General features: G+C 35.0%; 3 protein-coding genes across 3 annotated transcripts; 1 reads left to right on the forward strand and 2 right to left on the reverse strand.

The window, feature by feature from the left end:
- The first annotated feature begins 2,428 nt into the window (after positions 1 to 2,428).
- On the forward strand, positions 2,429 to 3,893 carry LOC115624229. The gene is made up of 3 exons (XM_030518849.1): positions 2,429 to 2,678; positions 2,737 to 3,076; positions 3,135 to 3,893. The coding sequence occupies exons 1-3, from the start codon at positions 2,488 to 2,490 to the stop codon at positions 3,810 to 3,812; spliced, it is 1,209 nt and encodes a 402-aa protein (XP_030374709.1). The 5' UTR covers positions 2,429 to 2,487; the 3' UTR covers positions 3,813 to 3,893.
- A 49-nt stretch (positions 3,894 to 3,942) lies between these two features.
- Positions 3,943 to 6,865, reverse strand: LOC115624237 (leukocyte surface antigen CD53). The gene is made up of 5 exons (XM_030518860.1): positions 6,473 to 6,865; positions 4,904 to 5,092; positions 4,630 to 4,815; positions 4,336 to 4,536; positions 3,943 to 4,273 (listed from the first exon to the last, which is right to left on the reverse strand). The coding sequence occupies exons 1-5, from the start codon at positions 6,539 to 6,541 to the stop codon at positions 4,052 to 4,054; spliced, it is 867 nt and encodes a 288-aa protein (XP_030374720.1). The 5' UTR covers positions 6,542 to 6,865; the 3' UTR covers positions 3,943 to 4,051.
- A 3,879-nt stretch (positions 6,866 to 10,744) lies between these two features.
- Positions 10,745 to 19,426, reverse strand: LOC115625903 (transcription factor Ken). The gene is made up of 3 exons (XM_030521136.1): positions 18,722 to 19,426; positions 12,898 to 13,067; positions 10,745 to 12,822 (listed from the first exon to the last, which is right to left on the reverse strand). Exons 1-3 carry the CDS (start codon positions 18,728 to 18,730, stop codon positions 11,334 to 11,336), a joined length of 1,668 nt encoding a protein of 555 aa, XP_030376996.1. The 5' UTR covers positions 18,731 to 19,426; the 3' UTR covers positions 10,745 to 11,333.
- Between the last annotated feature and the right edge of the window lie 665 nt (positions 19,427 to 20,091).

Here is a 20,091-nt window from a genome sequence, read left to right on the forward strand (position 1 = left end):
GGAAGTCTCCATGACGGTGGGGACGATCAGGGGCCACAGTTGGCAGACATGCTGCCTGACTTGGCTCGGTGAAGGAGATGGTTGAACGGGGTAATGCTCCTCCGAAAACTAAAAATCCATCGATGACTAAACGCTTGAAAAGGTTGTATGTGTTGTCTTGATGCTTCAGCGATAGTAGCTCAAATTTGGGAGTGGCAACCACTGATCATTGATATTGATGGCTAGGCACAACACTCATTATAGGGAAGAACATACATACATATATAAATGATAGAGATCCCTGTTAAGATCCGTATTTCTAACAAAGGGCAGGTAAAAGAAGAAAAAACGCTACTGTTGGGCAACACCCTGTACTGGCACGGAGTGATGTGCGCCTATGGCAGAAGCAAAAAGAAGAAAAGCTTCGTATGAAAGACTATTTAAGTGTCATACGTAAGTACACAACTTAAATAATACCCCAGTAGCAAAGTCAGGCCAAGCCTAAGCTCCCTTCGAAAATACGTGAGCTCTGATTATTCTACAACTCGACACATCTAAAAGACTATGGGATAATCTTGGGGAATATAAGAATAGACTCTCGGCCTTTCTTCCAAATCACTCCAACACAGACGCTGCACAAGGTGTGTGCAAGATACTCCTGGTTGAGGAACAAGCATGCCTCAGTAAAGCCAGTCTAGGTAGCGGTAGAGCCATCGTGCACGAAAACAATACGATACACCTCAGAAGACGCCAGACTGGTCCTAGGGTCCCTCTCGATCTCTGCCAAAAATTCTACTCTATGGCTAGGTAAGACGATCAGTCTAAAAAGCCACGCAAGCAAGACCTAAAAGCAACATATTACTTATTAACATTGCGAGATTAGTTCGCACCAATAAGCGGTTGAAGAAGCATGTTTGACATAGCAAACAACGTGATGCGAAGTACATAGAGCCAGGGCTAATACTAGGCCATCTCAGCACACGCCCAACAATCAAGAGTAGCAAATTTATGCATGCTCATCAACGAAGGAAGTATCACGAATTCTATTGAAACAACCTACCATAAACCAGACCTATAATCTCAGTCTAACTTCGCTTCCCTGCAACTCTACTGTTACCAAGAGGAGAAGCTAAAGTCGCGTGTCCCGACTCTGAAATACTCTGTACATACATATGTGTAGAATAATTATGCGTGTAGAACAACAACTTCGGGCAAATGTTGCATTCAAGGCTATAACTTCCTGTTAAATCGGCCCATCGTGATGAAGCTTGGTACACAGACCCATAATCACTCACATCTTGTCTGCCAAAAATTCTAAGAATTACGGGAGTTATGGAAAATTATTAATTGCGGTGGAAAGGGGAAAGGGAGGGAAATTCCAAAATACACATTTTCTACGTATTCACATAGTGCATCTTGGAATAAAATGTGATTACCCCTAGGTCTTATAGTCTCCGAGACACAGGTGATCGGAAAATCCCCCATAGGGGAAAAGTGGGGGAAATTTTCAAAAAAATTAAACAAACTTTCACAGCGTAAACACATATGGTATGTTTGTGCAAAATTTGGTGTCATTTGCTCTTATAGTCTCTGAGACCCAGGTGTTTATACGGACAGACAGACAGACGGACAGACAGACGGACAGACAGACAGGGCTAGATCGACTCATCTTGTAATGCTGATCAAGAATATACAGACATACATATATACTTTTTGGGGTCTGCCTGTTACATTTTTCACCTCCCGCAAATACACTATAATTTCTCTACGCTTATACATACATACATATGTACATAACATAAATTTTAATATATCTGAATACCAAGCTTGGATATTCCAGCTCTTACACTTATCGAGCACACTGATCAAAAATATACATATGTATATAGTTTTAGGGGTCAACCACGCCTGCTTCTTTGTGTTACATACTCGTATGCACTAAAATAATATAACCTTTTACGCTCAGCTTCAATTATTATTATTATTAATTATGTTATTAATTATGTAAACTCTGCCCAAGCTTTGCCCCCAGTTGTTGTAGTTATTGCTGCTTTAGCTCAACTCTATAGGTATATATTTTTCGCAACAGTTTTCGTTTACGAAATTAGAGAGCAGATGTTATCGATAGAAACGATAACTGAATAGGATGAATTAATGCTCGTTTTTAAAATTTGTTTATTTATTTTTATATGTTTACGTATGTGTAAGTAGGTTCAAAGTGTTGTGCGAATTTAATAATTGTTTATATAGACAAACTTACATGGGAGCAATAATGTATCGCCTGTACTGACAACAGAAAATATTTTCTTTCTTATCGCAACAACGGAAAATTGTGTAGTGGAAACACTAAAAATTAAGAACACATGTATAATAGGGTGATATGTAAGTGTTCCTATTCAAATCGTTTCATTCTTGTGAAAAAATTTGTATTGTCGTAACCTTTTTATTTCAGTCTATTCGCCGAATTTTGTTTTTGTTGAATGAAAAGGGTGCAACTATTTAACGAGTATGTTGCGATCAAGGCTTTTAAACATACCTAGAAGGTATGTGTCTTATTTATCTAGTGAGTTTAACTCTGTGGTTAATCGGGAGCTGGTGCCTCCCGTTGCTCACAAAGGACAGCAGCCCCTCAACTTGGATGTTTTTGTTAAGCAAGAAAATCGGCAAATGGACATCTTAGAAATATTGCTTAAACTCAGGTATATAGAATTTTTATATTCCACGATTAAAATGACATGTCTCCTTTAATTGTTGTAGAAAGCAAAAAGAATCTACGTCTGTGCCACTTTTCCCAAGCATTTTGGCGAAACAGTTGCTCGAGTCAGCGAGTCTGACAGAACTTGTGACTGTTCTACGAAATCCCTTAGAGTATGGGGTATTTATCGATCAGTTCACCGGATGCTTCTTAATGGACCACCTGCTACACCATGGGAACTCATTGGAAGCAGGTCAGATCGCAGCTATTCTTGTGGAGCGCGACTTATGCAATAGCGACATTGCCACCGCTCTAGCCCTTCGTTCGTTTTATAATTATTTACAAGTTTTCGAGCCAACTGAACTGCCTGCAGAAAAACCTGTTACATCAAAGGCCGACGTGGTAAATGTAAACCTCTAATAATAAAGCTATGTTCTCAAATACTTATACCCTGTTTCAGGAAAAAGTCCGTGTGAAGTATTTACGTAACTATGCCAAAGGGGATCCTTTATCAAATACAGAAGAAATGATTATGAGTCGGGCCTTGATAAAACTAGGGGAGCATGGCAAAGATGAAAGGCAACTCAAACAAAACTTCGCTTTACTTGGCTTTGTGCTGGGTGGCCAAATGCCCGAAATGGATAAGTTGTTATCGCAACACAAAAATATATTTTACAAGGAAATTTTGGAATTATGCGAAACTTTGATTGGAAAGATTCAAAGAAAAGAAACATATAATGTGGATATGCTACAGGAGGTGCTGAAAGGCTGTACTCGGATCGACTCAATTCAAGAGGTGCTGGAATCAAATATAAAATTATGTGTGCATGATAACGAGTCGAAACTCATTGCTGATCACGTTAAACAGTATGACGACTGGGCGAAAAATTACGAAGTCGTTGTTAAACAGCAGCTCAACACTGAAGACTTAAGTACACGTGTTGAGAATATAAGCAAAATACTTAGTGAGATGGAGGCTAAGCGACAAAATCTTTGGTTCTTCGAGAAAAAGGACGAAATTGATATACAAATATTTAAGCAAAAGGTATTTTATCCTAAACGTTGGTTTGGCAAAAAGAAGAAACCAAAAGTAGTCGACAAGTTCTATGTACCACCAAACATCACGCGAACCAGTTGAAGTTAAATAAATATTTAGCTTAAACAGAGAAAATATAGTTATATTAGAGCTTTAATTAAACTACTAGAGAATGAATCCAAATGCAGTGTTTCATTTTTCGAACGTTAAATTGTTTAAAATTACCATAACGTAACATTGAGGGTCACAGTTATATTCATTCCATATCAGTTTACAACATTTTTATAACTTTTGCTTTTGAGTTTTCATAAACTTGTATTCTCTTAGAAACTAATCGTCTGTCATTTATTATGCATTGCCGGTGGCAGAGCAGTTTTTAAAACACGCTGCCCGGGTGCTGATGGCGACAGATTGATTGGAGATGGCATATCATGCCGCTTATCCTGTATAGTTAGTGGTAGAAATTGCTGCTGCTTCTTTTTCCGGTTCATGTTCATTGGATGGGTATTATCATTCTTTCCGAACAATATGGTCAGGTGTACTGCGCAGAAAATGCCCAAGCTCTGCATAAAATGTAAAACATTTGTTTAATAAGCTCGGCTATCGGACATTTTGGCCTACTTACCTGAAGAATGGCAATAATGGCAGCTCCAAATGCGGTTATCAATAGACGGTTCCTAATCTGCTCAGATACTACGGCCAAGCATCCACGCTTATAATGGGTATCACATGCCGATTCGTATGCATGCTCGGGGCGCGAGCAACAGGACCAGGGTAGCGAGAGACGGCGATAGTCAAGAGGTCCGTCGACGCCACAGCATTGAAGCTACATAATATTTCAATACACACATATGTATATGCATGCATGCAAAGGTTCTTAAATAAAAAGTTTTCCAATATATTTTTATAACTCCATTACCTGAGATTGCATACGATTCCACAAATGTAAGTTATCCACCTTAGTCCTTGAGAACTTATCCAAAAACTCTACAAAGGAATCATCAATGAAAATCTCTACGGATGTGGGAAGATTCTCGCGCATCGCCAAGGACCAGCCACAGATTATGAATTGAACACATATACAGGCAACCAAGAGTGCAGCAAACTATATATAAAATTAATTATTTTGTTGTTTCAATTCTTGTAATTAAGTATATGTATATAATTGGCGCTTCCGCTTAGTTTCGTATTACCATGCCAAGCAGACAACGTTTTCGTTGATTAGTGGCCTGACAGCCCATCCAGCATAAAATAAACGTAACAGGTCCAAGACATAGGAGTATTGCTGCTGGTGCCCACAACTTGTTCTGCACAATTCCATAATATACAGAGTGTCCCCACAATAGTGATGTTCCCAGGAATATTTGAGCTGCCCCGGTAAGCTGCAATTAATGTGATGCAGTATTAGTTGTTTACACATGCATTTATAAAATTTGTTTGTGCTAGAAATATTTATTTATTAATTGAATACTTATTATTATTTATTTAATTGCATACATTTTTAATATTATTACGGATTTATAAGATATTACAAATTCTTCATCTCAGTAAAAGTCTTAATTATATATACACTATTTTATGCTTAAAGGATATATTTATTTGATGTATTTTTTGAGAATTAAATAGTATGTATTGGTGAGTTGAACCGTTTGACGTCATTTGATAACGATATATACACACATGTATTTATGTATACGTACATATGTATGTATAGTATTTCCAGGAAAGTACACCCAGTTTGTACATATGTAATACGTATTTATACATAGGCGTAGCTTTAACTGGCTCAAGGTCGCCAGCATGTTATACATACATATGTACTTCAATTCCTATACATATGTACATACATATATCTACTGCCATCCCTTGCAGTACAACATCTAGCTGTTACTTTTTTAAATCATAACATAAAACATACGCTTTGTTTGAAATCTGTTTTGCTTAGATTTAATGTTTGCATCTAATAAGTATTTATATATGTACATATGTATATGTGCCTTTGTTTGTATATACATATGTATGTACGTATATAAGGCACGCAAAAATTAGGTAATAGTGATGCAGCGTGATGTGAAAAGTTGAAGGACGCGAATTGCGAGTAACATGATTTTGTTAGTAAGTATCTCATTAACCTTGAAGTTGAATCTAAAAACAAAATTTGACGCATCTTGCAGCTCAATGCTCTTACATACATACATATGTACATGCGTATAAACATTACTTGCAAATTAATAATAAGAATGAATCAAATTTCTGTGATCCAGATATGCAATGTAGTTCATCTGAATGTACTTACATACATATGTACATGTACATTTTTGTACATACATATTTACATCTTTGATTATGCTCGTAGCCTTAAATAATGTATGTATGTATGTAAATATATGTATGTACATATGTACATACATATATTTGCTTATGCATACATACGAGCATATTTAAGTAAGAGAGCGAAATGCACAAAAAGTCAATAAATCTTGGCAATTCCATGCAAGAAAATTTGAATATTATACATACATATACATATGTACATGTGTGTGTTTGTGAATGCATGTACACACACAAACAAATGTACATGCATATTACTGCAATTAATTTTTGGATTACATTAAAGCTCTGCACTTCTAATATGTAAATATCTGTGTGTGAGTGTATTCCATATTTTTAAGTATGCAGTTATGTGTACATACAAACATACATACGTACGTACATATGTGTGTGTAAGGGTCTTACTTACGTATGCATTGAGGACAACTTACCGCTAAAAGGAATACGTAACTGTAAACTAAATATTTAAAACATTTGATCTTTTTTGGCAAAGCCATCATTTCTTGTCGATTATTTTATATTATTTATGTTTCACAAGAGACTCCCCGCTAATATTTTTGTATGTATGTATTAGTTGCTCCCGTTTCTCGTTTCTACAAACACTAATAAACACTTTAGATTGGCTGGTTGGTTGGTTTGTGGGCTTAAATGGCAGCTATCGTTGAATTTTTCGCTTAGGCTTTGCCTTCCTTTGCGTTCCTCATATTTTTTTGTTTAGAATATTTTTTTCGTTGTCCCCACGAATAGTTCACAATATTTCCACATTTTTGCTACGATAGTTCCGTTCAACTTTACCGTTGCAAATTTTAACTAAAAATAACAGTCCACGACGTCTAAATGTTCGTAAATGAAAATACGCAGTTGGTCGTCTGACTGTTTCGTTCCTTGTTTTGTTATACTTCTGCACAGTCAACAGTGGAAATATTATCTATAACGCCTGCCTTCAACTGTGAACGTCAACTAACCAGCCAAGCAACCGACCGACGACGATGCTTTTCCGACTACTCTGGCGGTGGCGGAAAATTGATTGCGATTTAAACATTGATTTAAAAATTGACTCCATTATATTTGCAAACTCGAATGAATTATAAATTGATTTAGCTACATATGTAAAACAAATGTCATCATATTAAACTTTGATTCTCTACTGTTTTTTAAACATGAATTGAATTTTCTTTGCTGTTAATTCTTAATCTAATCAATTTTTTTTTGTCTTTGGTACAAGATATTGATTAAAATCTTTAAATTATTCTTACAAACAGAATTTTTTTAAATAAATTTATTTGGTTTATCAAAGTGATAAATACTAATAACTTTCAAAAGCTTACAGAATGTGCAAAATTATATATATTTAACTTTGCAAACTCGAAAGTATAATAAGCCTAATTTAAAGGCAACATTTGATAACAATTGATTGTACAAAATATTACTTAAGAAAGCTTGGTTGCAATTGAAGCTTAATTTTTAAATTTTTTTAGCTTTATTTAAACATTAATTTATAAATAAACTTATCAATAAAATAAAGAAAATTTCCCGCTTTCGTGAATTATGGGACAAGTGGAATCGTTTTTAAGTTAGTTTCAAAGTTAAATGCTGTTTTATTATTATAAAATTGTTTTAAAATATACAAATTAAGTTTAATTTCATGAGTTTGTACTTATCGATGAAGTTATTTATTTTATTTTAAATTACTTATCATCTTTAAAATGTATGGAACTAGTTACATATCCTCCCAAATACATATGTATGTATATATGTCAGAAAAAAATGATAAATTTTAGTAATTATTCTATCTATTAATATTTTAAAAATTAAGTGTTTTCATAGACGAACATCAATGATTTAGAACCGCAAATCTATGTTTTAAGGTGTTTTTAAATTTATTCATTTAGCTATACTGTGTTCTTATATTTGTTTGTATAATTTGTTCAATTCTTACTTAGATGTTAGAATTATTTCCAATAATGTTCATTCAATAGAAAAGGGTTTGTCAATTAACCTATGCTTTTGTCTTTGTTTGCAAGTCAACAAATTTATTATACATTAAGCTTATGAGCTAAAACAGCATAAACATAATCTAACAAAATTACAATTATATTTAAAAACGCCTCATACACCCAACAATGATGCTTATGGCCAGCTGTCCTGATTTACAGCCAAATGTGGTCGAAATTATAATAACCTAAATAACGTTACTAGAGGAAGTATACTTTATATTAATTCATTCCCGTAGAGGAATATTTATTGGACAGTCTGACGAGCTATACCCCAACTTACAGCCATTGAATCAGATATTTCCTCAAAAACTGTTGACATTAAGTTTTAAACTGTAAAGATAGAGTTCTGTTGAGAAGAGTTATTACAATCAGAACCAAAAACACGGATTGATTTAAAAAAGTACATAAGCTCGAGACTGTTGCAATATTTCCAGTATTGGCTGCAAGTTTTTCAGTTCAAGACAAAAGTTGTCTTTTATAATACTTTACTGAACACAAGCGATTATGTAAATAATGGTTAAAGAATGACTCCCGTAGTTTGTATAAGCATTAAGCTAAGCTGAGTACACATAATTGTGTTTTTACGCGGTAGATTGGTTCCAGAAACAACCGTGTAAAAAATGCAAAAATAGGTGATTGGTTCGATACTTCCAAAAAATATATAAGCAACTTTAAATTTTGAAACCGTGTTATATCAAAATCGTGTAAAACAAGACCGTGTAAAAACAGAATTAGGTGTATTTGCAAACCCATCACTAATTTTAAGCTATAACGCCCCAGGTTCGTTTTACTGTATGGAGTCCGAAGGGGACTATTTTAAATAATATAAATTTAATTTGCTAAAATTATTATTTGTCCTGTTCTGTTTACTTGCTGACAAGAACCCAAATCGCGATTTCCGTGAAACACACCTGTACTTTGTATTCATATAATGAATCTGGGAGCAAAATTCAGGTACAAAGTATAAAAATCGTTCTGAAAAATGATAAGTCAAGACGATAAACAAGAGAGAACGCTACAGTCGAGCAAGCCCGACAGTGTAAAAACAACAGCAAAAAGAGGAAGAAGAAGAGCGAACTTGTTGCTGCAGTTTGGGGGGGGGGGGGGGGGGGGGTTGTACTGGCGAGAATTTGTTTCGCTAATAACTTTTCTTAGAATTGACAGAATTGAAAAATTTTAAACAAAAGTAGATATTTATTTATAAATTATGTGTGCAAAGTTTGGTTTAGGTAGCTTTTGAAATGTGGACGCTATTGACGAAATTCTGTAGCGGGGGAAGGGGGGGAAAATTCCAAAAAATAAAATAAACTCGTCCTTTCTCGGACCTAGGAGAATCTGGATGCCAACTTTGGTTATTCTAGCTTTTATAGTTTCTGAGATCCTTGCGTTCATCCAGACGGACGGACAGACGGACGGACGGACGGACATGTCTAGATCGATTTCTCTCGTCATGCTGATCAAGAATATATATACTTTATGGGGTCGGAGATGCTTCCTTCTGTATGTTACATACTTTGCACAAACCTAATATACCCTTTTTACCCTACGGGTACAGGGTATAAAAAACAAGAGAGAACGCTACAGTCGAGCAAGCCCGACAGTGTAATACCCTGTACCCAGGTAAACTTCCGTCACTGAGTTATATGCGCGCATAGCAGCAGCAAAAAGAGGAAGAAGAAGAGCGAACTTGTTGCTGCAGTTTGGGGGGGGGGGGGGGGGTTGTACTGGCGAGAATTTGTTTTTGCTAATAACTTTTCTTAGAATTGACCGAATTGAATAACAGTAGACAATTACATATAAATTATGTGTGCAAAGTTTGGTTTAGGTAGCATTTGAAATGTGGACGCTATTGACGAAATTCTGTAGCGGGGGAAGGGGGGGAAAATAAAAAAAAAATGAAATAAACTCGTCCTTACTCGGACCTAGGAGAATCTGGATGCCAACTTTGGTTATTCTAGCCTTTATAGTTTCTGAGATCCTCGCGTTCATCCAGACGGACATGTCTAGATCGATTTCTCTCGTCATGCTGATTCAGAATATATATACTTTATGGGGTCGGAGATGCTTCCTTCTGCATGTTACATACTTTGCACAAACCTAATATACCCTTTTTACCCTACGGGTACAGGGTATAAAAATAGTTTTACAGTACGTAGCGATCTCCTTGGTTTATTTTCATTATCAAAGCTTTCCTATTTTTAAAAATGATGTGCTTAAATATTTATTTTTTTATTTAACAAGACAAATTTACAATCTATTAAAGCCTGCACCCAAAGTGTAAATAAATATATGTACAAATATAAATATTCTCATTTCCGTACTCAACAAGATTATACAGAGTCGAAATGTTTAGCTAAATCTCTCAAATCTCAAAGATTAAGTAAGGGCTTACCTTGTGTAACAGTAGGGAAATTTTTCAATAGTTTTTCGAAATGAGTCCAGTTGACCAAATTCACATAAACTTGGACTTCACAGACTTGGTCTCGGTCTGATAAATATTAAAGGATCAGGGAGAAAACAAATTTGAAATTGATTTTAATATAGATGCTTGCTTTTAAACTGCAACACATTTTAACAAACCATTATGTATTTTTTTTTTGATGTTGTATCTTCCTTTATACTTTTTAAGGTGTTAGACATAGTACATATGTACCTACCCTTTGTCATTATTGGATGCAGCCAACAATTACCAACAAATGCATGTAATTGAAAGAAATCTGTACAAAAGTGATTTTTGTTTTTATTATTACAATTCCGCGAATTTATACTGTACAATATACACACTTTCTTATTGACAGTTGAAGGGGGAAGAATAGAATAATGTGATCGGAGAATGTATAAAAAATAATTCAAATGCTCAAATAAAGTTTTAAACGTATAGAAAATACAGTAAAAATTAAAATACGTTCTTGTATAGAAAATACGCTTATGCTTAAAGTATAATATAATGTTCCAAAATATATGGACCAGCCGGTTTTAAAAGGGAGGGGTGGTTGTGCGGCATTAAAAGTATTGGATGCCAAATACATATGCATGCGTACATACAGAGATTTGTGAGGAGGAAAAGGACGAGGAAGAGAAGTGGGAGGCTGGCTACGCCTCATCATTGTAATGATGGTGTGAAATAGAAATACATAAAAGTAAAATTACTCTTTAAATGTAGTATATATTTATACAATAAGTATTTAGCTCTTTTTACCGTATGTTTGTTTTTATTGTAAATATTTAAAATTCAGGTCTCTTTGCAATTAAATGATTGGCTTTGCGTCGCCACTCAATTGGATCGGTTGATTCATCATTCGCGAAGATTCTTGGTGAGCAGCAGGTTATTGTGGTGGCCGGATAAATGTCGGACTAACTCCTGTACCGATTCAAAACACATCGAGCAGAAGCAACAGCTGTACCGGTTTTCTGTATCGGTACCATTGGTGGTGGTGATGACATTCCTATGAACCGAACACAAGTGCTTGAGAAGATGCGCCTTCTGTTTGAACATTGCAACGCAAAGACGACAGGCGAACGGCTTTTCGCCCGTGTGGACGCGGAGATGGGTTTTAAGATTCCAGGACATGCCGAATTGCTTGCCGCAGTACTCACAGCGGTACTCTCGCACTGAAGATGTGTGTGAGTTATTGGAGGCTATGTTGGATACGGTGGTGGAGCTGTTTCGACTCTCTGGGTCAAGATTTAAATTAATCTGTGAAAGGCTTGAGAGTCGTGACTGCAGATTGGGCATACTGGAGATGGCTGCGTTCTGGTTGGACTGCCATTGGTAAACGAATTGAGGTGCCAGATGCATCTGCAGGTCCGGACTTTGAGCTCGATTGCGTTGTGTTTCGAGAAGTTTTCGTTCTGGTGTCATTGTATCACCATTTAGGGTGCTATCTTCCATGTGCGACAATATACTCTTGTCGGGCGGAAATCCAGATATAGGCGACCCAGTCGATTTCACAAGCCGTAATTCCTCCAAAAAACTGTGCTGATATGAAGTGAATGGTTGATTGTCGCTCTGTGTGTTATGAAATCCCGGCCGTCGCTTCCGATGCGGCGTTACAACGTAGTTCTCTGGAGAGCTGTTTATGTCAGAGGCATCAGAGAGCGGCTTCATAACATCCTTATGTGATTCAAAAAACAGTCCCTTTCGTTTCGTACTCTCGTTGGCGGCACTGGGCGACTCAACGCCGCTGTGGTCCGATCCAAATGTCTTGCTGATATCACTTCGATTAGAATTGTCACCTTTCGTTCTTAGGTCGAGTGATAAGTTAACTGGGTTTATAGCAGAATTAGTGTTGTTGCCATTGCTACTGCTATTGGCAGGTCCGCTAGCTGGAATGTTTGATAGATTAACAATCTCGTCTGTGTCTTTATCGCTTTTGTTATCCTTGCCGGAGTCGTCTTCATCCTTTTGTGTACATTCGGTGGCGGTGTCGCAGTTCTCAGCGGAGAATGTTGAAAAGTCTGCCATATTTCGGCTCTCGTCCACACTCTCCACCTCATACTTGAGCGTTTGATCTAAATTTTGTGTGGACGAATACTGTTTTCGTGATCTGTCCCGCAAATTTCCGCATTTACTACTAAGATAGGCCGAATCGGTGGTCTTCCAACTATCGGATTTGATTTGCAGCAATAGCAGCAAATCATGTAAGTAGTTAACATCCCGAGAAGTGATGCATGTCTGGCCGGAATATAGAAAATCCAAAAGGAATTTGAAATAAGTAGCGTTTACATCCGGAAAGTAAACTGTGGTGGAGCAATCACTCAGGTGGGTGTCCTCCAACAAGTTCCTGCAAATGGTAAGCAAACACACAAAAATTATTTTCTAATATTTTCAATATTAAATAAATGGATAATGGGCTTACCTTATTAGAGGACTGGCAGCTGCTAAAACAAGCTTGTGGGCGTGGAGTTTCACTTTATTCTCGCAGACTATTGTTAAATCTGCAGGATGCTCCCCCCTAAACGCGGCTCCAATTTCTTTGAGAATACACTCTCCATGCTTGCTGTATTGCAACATCAACATTCTTTGAAACTACAAATAAAAAAAATGAAAAAAATATATTAGTATGTAGAATATAAAAACTATAATGTAAACTATATTAAACGTTTCTTTCTTATTCGTGTATAATAGAATGAAATTGAGAGAAGCTTCGTTAAAATTAAATTATCTTTTCTTTTAAATTATCTAAAACAAGCTCGAAAAAAACTTCTATGGAAGTACAAAAGAGTGTCTCTTTTCCATTAAAACAGGATATTTCAAGTTTAAAAATAATAATATATTTATGTACATGCTACCTTTTTCGCTCCAATAAAACGAAATCGAAATTTGTAAATGCAGTCAATTCTGGAAATTGCAAAATCCAATTCAGTTTAACCCACAATTCCACTCACTATCCTTAGAACATTTTTACAAATCCGATTTTTTCTATAAAATAATCAGATTCCAAAAAATACAAATTCACAGTTATTCTAAAAAGAAATTTTTTTTTTATATTAAAAATATAGTCTTTACTTTTAGTGATTTATGTATATATACATACATAAATAAACAAAGCTTTTAAATTGCGCTAAAAACTCTTCTAATCAAGCAGACGAATACAACACCATAAAACATACATATGTATGTATTATAGAGTACATACATTTTCGTATAGGTAGGTAACGTTGTTCATAAAGGCTTTCACAGGCAATATAATTTATGTGAAAACCACAAAATAGAAAGTTTTTTGGAACGGGGAAAATGTCTGCGACTGTCTTGAGTAAGTATTACATAATATTAAAGCAATGGGCCGCCGCCGCCTTTCACCGAAGTGTCTCTCCGTTGCCTCTCCCGTCAACCTCACAGTCTTGGTCTGTCTATGAACTGGTTGTGTCATATGAACACAAAACACGTGTATGTATGTTGATATATATTGAATAAATACAACAGTATATACATTACTTTTAGAAGCATATTTACAAGTAAATTTAAAAATAAAAACCGAAATGCAAGGTTTTTGGAAAAATAGATTTTTAGTTATTTTTCTAGTTTACGATCGATCCACTTTAAATAATCATTATTTTCAAAGTAATCTCAATGCCTAAAACATTTTCGAAACCTTTAAACAAGCTCTGAAAACAAACAATAAAGCAATAGAAAATGTCTGGTAATCAGGTTTTTGGTTTTTTCTTTTTCATGTTTTTGTTGTTTTTGTAATATTGCAACCAAAAGCCATAAAAAGCATACGCTCACATAGCTACAGACATACATACATATATAGAGGTAAATATGTATGTATGCACATAAATATGTATGTGTATATACGTTTCTGTGTGCTTGCCATAGAGTTTGAAAACTGTTCATTGGAAAAGATGAAAGCTTAGCATTAGGCAGCTAGCTGGCTAAGTTTGTACTTATGTATGGTATAGTATTTATGTGTGTAGTATACATACGCATACACACATATATACATACTGACAAATAGATACATTCATATGTTTGTACATTTGTACGGTAAGTCCGCCAGAAGCTGTAGCTTAAAATGACGCGAAAAAGACGAATACAACAAAATTGTGCAGCGAACGGGTCGAGCTGCCGCGTCGACTGAACGACTGAAACAATAATAATAAAAAAAATGAATGAGACGTTGTTGCGCGAGGCTGACGCTTGCATACCCTGTACCCGCTGCCCAACTATGAAACAAGAAATGGTAATAAAACGTATATTTACACAGATCATTCCTATTCCAGCTATATTATATATATGTACTCAACGCATTACAAAACACTCCAAAATAGAATATCGGGTTCTGATATTTTTCGTATTTGAAATTCTAATGTTAGTCATTTGCAACACACACTATCCAAGTTACTGATAGAAACTTAATTTGTAGTTTTCTTTATCAATAAAAATTTTCTAATGTCATAAAATGATTATATGTACGTACGTGGTTTGAAATAATATCTCTAGCTATTGTGGTTCAAAAGTTATAAGTGTTCATATAAACGAAGTGTGTAGAAGACATCAAGATTTTAATATTTATTATTATACATATGTACATATGTATGTATATGTACCTAAAAATGTGGTATACGATACTTCCTTCTAGGTGATACAAACTTACACACCTAACACAATATAGCCTTCCTCTTTTCAGTGAAGGGTATATGAAAAAAGATCACGAAAACTGAAATAAGTTGACTTGCTAAGGCAGCCTCAAAAGCTTTCCCATTGTGCTTACCGACTTGCTAGTTCGCTTGCTGATTGCTGCCCGCTGCTTGCTTGCTTTGCGTTGGTGTTGAATTCGAGTTTGGCGCGAAGGCAACGGCAACGGCAGCGAATGCGATGAAATTGCTTTTAACCAATTGTTACATTGAAAAGTACATTTATGTATATACAAGTATGTATCCACACACTAGCGATCGCATGTGCATATGTATTTTTAAATATGTATGTGTGTAAAAGGCCATGTGTCATTATTGTGTATTGTGCAAGAGCATGGCTTCCAAGCTTGTTTATCCGCTATTTGTGTGAGTGTATTCGTGTGTATTTGTATGCATGGCCACACACACACAAATAAACTAAAGTTCAACAGATCTGAAAACTTCACAAAGATAGTCTTGTCTTTGTTGCGCGAGGAAACGAAACGTTCACTTTCAATATAACTTGAGTGACTGGTCAACAAGAGAATCGCTTGCAAAGCGAAAGCGTAACTCGAAACTGATGTGGTGAATGAGTAACATTTGAATACCCTACACTATTGTTGAAGTTAAACACATCAAGGGTACATCCAGCTTTGATACGTTTAATTACTAAGTGGTTTTATAATAGCGAACAAATAAGAGTTCAATTTTCGAATCAAGATAAAACCAATCTACACACCACTAGAAATAATAAGATATTTAAAGAAAGATAAATGATAGGGAGAAAAATATGAAACATAATTAATAAACTGAGTACAATATTTAGCAAGCGAGAAAAAGATACAAAATAAATTAACAATGTACAATATTTGCCAATAACCTTTTAATTTATTACTGGACTGCTGTAAAGTTGCAATATTTCAAAAAAAAATGTCAACAAAATTCAGAATAAGTTATAAAACATAAAGAGTTGGTTAGCTGGCATACAATTTGGTAAATTATGTACGTATGCAGCCCGTTAATCTTTTTTCATACTCATGTGCATGTAAAAAAATGACAATAGGAAGAAGAAAACTGAGCAGTCCTGATAATGTTTAACTGACCGAAGCAACCCGCTCACCCATATTATATGCATTTTTTTAATAAGCAATCATTTTCGTTTTTTATATTAGACCAACATTAAACAAATATTTTTTAATATTTATACTCGCATGTAACTGTATCAAACTGCTGGCATATACGTAAGTACATACATACATATATAAATGTATGCAAAAATTGGAATCATGTGAAAGAAAAAAAACTTGATTTTTATGAAATTTGTTAAAAAACTGAAAATGCAGGACTTCCTGATCGTGATTCGCTGACCCCTAATCTATTTTCACATTATATGTAGTATGTACATATTTATTTAATTGACTATCAATTGTTATCGTTAAATAAAATAACCATTTTATAATACTATTTTTGTATATATGTGCTTTGAAAAAGGAATGTTGTTTAACAATACATATGTATGATTGCCCTTCAACAGATTCTCCACGTTGTAGAAGAACCACAAGGCAGGTTGGCTTGATCAATTATTAATGTGGGCTCGGGTGTATTTGTGTACACATATATGTACATATGTACATACATACATATATACGACACAAACACACACATGCAACAAATGTGTGCCACTGGCTCTCTTCACAATTTAGCAAGCATTTCGCAGTATATAATGAGAGAAGGAAAGAGATAGTGAAACGATTGGTGAGATGCCGAGAGAGTAATCAAGCTGACTGAAAGAAACCAATAAAACAGTAAATGTGTATACATACATCATACATACTAGCTTACAAACACAAACGCGCGCACATACAAAACACCTTTCACAAAAAGCTTTTCTCTCCCTATGCTTCAAGCCATCTGCGTATGTATTTGCTTGGTGAAGGCATGTAAAAAAGCTTTTGTGAGTGCAAGAGTACTATGTACCAGCAATACGCACCAATACATATGGACACACACATGTATGTACTTACAGAACGATCACTTATTACGCTATACTTTCTGATTTGTGTCGTCGTCATCGTTCCGATGCAATGGTTTTGCAACTTGTTACTGGTTAATGCATGTGTGTGAATGTGTACGCGACTGTGTGCATTTGACATGATTATGGAAAAACACAAAACCCAATTAAAGAGAGAATGAATTTATATATGTATGTATTTATGTTTGTATGTGCTACAAAGTGATGTCAATAAAAGAGAAAGCAAAGGCCCAAATTGCTGAAAGTTGCTTGTATAATATGTAAGGGATTAAATATAACTAGTAATACATACACACATGAAAAAAAAAACACAGTGTATGCAAATTAAGACAAGAAATCGAGTTTTTAATCACCATTTCCTCTTTTTCTTTAAAAAGCTTCACCAAACAGCTGAAGCACTCATCCAAAAATGTATATGTATGGACATACATACATACATGCAGACATACATACAAAAACACAGCCCGTAAACATTACAAAAAATTGACCCAAATTTACATTACATAATTTAAAAATGTTTAATATATTCAACAGGTATCCTTCTAATGATATTAGCGAACAACATTTTAAACAAAACAATGTACATACATATGTATGATGTATGATCGAGGTAAAGTTTCAGAAATATGTACATGCATACATACATGTAATGTGTATGTACATATACATATGTATGTATGTATATGTATAAAAAACGAATCACACATTCGTAGAAAGCTCAACTGCAGAATTTAAAGTTATCAAATGAGGTTTGTGCGTATGTATGTGTTCGTGTACTTGTGTAAGAAGAGGAATTTTGTAACATCTGCGCTATCAGATCTGCGCAAGTAAGTTTTGTAGGCGACTTCAGTATATCACAATACAATTGACACACGACATACATACATTCGTGAATGTGAATTTCTGTGTGTGTGTGCATTTTTCACCTTCATTCTTATTGGAAAGCCACAACGAGTCGCGCCAACACTAACTAAACGTCATGGCTACGACTTTATACGTATGCATATATATACATACGTCTATGTATGTGGATTTCATTATGTACATATATTGACGAAACCCATTAACATTTCTGCGCAACAATAAATGAAAGAGGAGAAAAAGCGACGGAGGTACGACAAAGAAGTCGCTTACGCACACACACAACATGTACATACATATGGAAGCATACAGACACATATACATAAGCATGCTATGAAGGTCACTAAGCCTTTCTTGTCTTTTGCTTGGGCTGGCTTGCTGGTTGGTTGTTAATGATGATCACGATCACGACGATCAAAAAAACTTAGCTCTGTCATAATAACTATGAATTTAAGCTCGGTGCGTCTCTGACTGTTCGTTTCTTTTTCATTATAACAATTTAGTTAGTTTTGACCTTGGCTTCTTTGTGTATTTGGGTTTGTATGTAAATACATGTATATTTCTACATATAGTTTATATGTATTTACATATGTATGTATACAGAAGTTGTATCATAAAAAGTAGAGGAGAAAGGAAATGAATGCAAGCACTTAAAAGTTTTACAAACTTACCTCTTTCATTAATTCTTCCACAGTTACTCCCTTTCACAATTATCTGGTTTTTGCTTTTGTTTATGCTCTGAAGTTTCCACAGTCTCTTTTGGTTCTATACGTCGCGTTCTATTCCTTATTTTTTGCAGATCTGGCGCTGTTGGTTTGCTGGAGATGGGGCTGCTTCAACATTAAGCGCAATTTTCAATTTTAACTTTCAATTTCAACATCAACACTCTAATAACACAAAACTCACACACTTTGTTTTCAATATGTGTATATACATAGGTATACGATTATAGGTATATTGTGGTTCTGAATTTGCATATTATTATTTGATTATATAGTATATATGCATACATAATTCCATTAAATTTCACTTTTCGTAGCCATGATCATCATGCTCATGTTTTTTGTGCGCTTTTGTTTTCACACAACGCACGTACAGTTCGCAGTTCGTCGTGTTTAGCTTTAGCTTTTTAGCTGTTTCAATTCAATTCGAACGAAAGAAACCAACAACCGACCAACACTAACAATACACGACGACACCAATACTAGTGCGCGGTACACTCACAAAAAGCCCACAACAACATTAACTAGGTTGAAGTTTTGTTATAATACATTATTGCGAAATAAAAAACTTGATTGGTAAAACTTTTTTCCGATCTTGCTTCTCTCTCTCAAGTTTTAGATTTTTACAACAATTTTTTAAAGTCATGCGCGCGACACGTCCACGCCTGCGTGAGTGACTTTGTAAACTCAAAGACCATTTCGTGTGAGACATGCAGCTTCAAATGAAGTCCACACTGTGGATGACGATTTTAACACATGGTGAATACATTTTGCGGTGTGAGGCAATAGCAATACATGGTTGGTGTCTATGCTAGTTGCAATGCTATAAGTGAAAAAAGGATAGCACTTCGCAAAACCCACAGACACAAACCAGCTGCAAACTGACCATTTCCCTAGAACCTTGCATCCACAAAAATTTAAGAGACCCAGCTATTGTTGTATATTAACATATGTATGTACGTACATATCTCTTTCGATAAGCAAACGAAAAGCAATTTCTACTTTCGCATTTGTATTATTATCATATATTTGTGTTTTATTAAAATAATTTAAAAAATAAATATTACTAAATTTTCACATTTGTGATAACTTCAATTTTATTTTAAAGTTTGTAATTTATATGTATTTCATACATATTAACATATTGGTAGCTTTAAAAAGTGTGGCCCTAATGAGATAGTGATCATCTTTATAGAGAAATTCAATTTTTATACCATAAATATTTTTAAACTTTCAAAGAAATTAATCTAGTATATGAGAAGGCAAATTTCATTAAACTTTAGCTTCCTGGTGAAATTAATTAATACCCTTCACTTTAA

The sequence above is a fragment of the Scaptodrosophila lebanonensis genome, unplaced genomic scaffold (genome assembly GCF_003285725.1).
Source record: "Scaptodrosophila lebanonensis strain 11010-0011.00,11010-0021.00 unplaced genomic scaffold, SlebRS2 tig00000001-arrow-pilon, whole genome shotgun sequence".
Lineage (NCBI taxonomy): Eukaryota > Metazoa > Arthropoda > Insecta > Diptera > Drosophilidae > Scaptodrosophila > Scaptodrosophila lebanonensis.

Coding starts and splice junctions, on each gene's coding strand:
- LOC115624229 (XM_030518849.1), top strand. CDS start 2,488: ATGTTGCGATCAAGGCTTTTAAACATACCTAGAAGGTATGTGTCTTAT. Junction 2,679..2,736: donor GAAATATTGCTTAAACTCAG/GTATATAGAATT, acceptor TAATTGTTGTAG/AAAGCAAAAAGAATCTACGT. Junction 3,077..3,134: donor TTACATCAAAGGCCGACGTG/GTAAATGTAAAC, acceptor ACCCTGTTTCAG/GAAAAAGTCCGTGTGAAGTA.
- LOC115624237 (XM_030518860.1), bottom strand. CDS start 6,541: ATGATGGCTTTGCCAAAAAAGATCAAATGTTTTAAATATTTAGTTTAC. Junction 5,093..6,472: donor GTTACGTATTCCTTTTAGCG/GTAAGTTGTCCT, acceptor CATTAATTGCAG/CTTACCGGGGCAGCTCAAAT. Junction 4,816..4,903: donor AACGTTGTCTGCTTGGCATG/GTAATACGAAAC, acceptor TTTTATATATAG/TTTGCTGCACTCTTGGTTGC.
- LOC115625903 (XM_030521136.1), bottom strand. Junction 12,823..12,897: donor GCTGCCAGTCCTCTAATAAG/GTAAGCCCATTA, acceptor TACCATTTGCAG/GAACTTGTTGGAGGACACCC.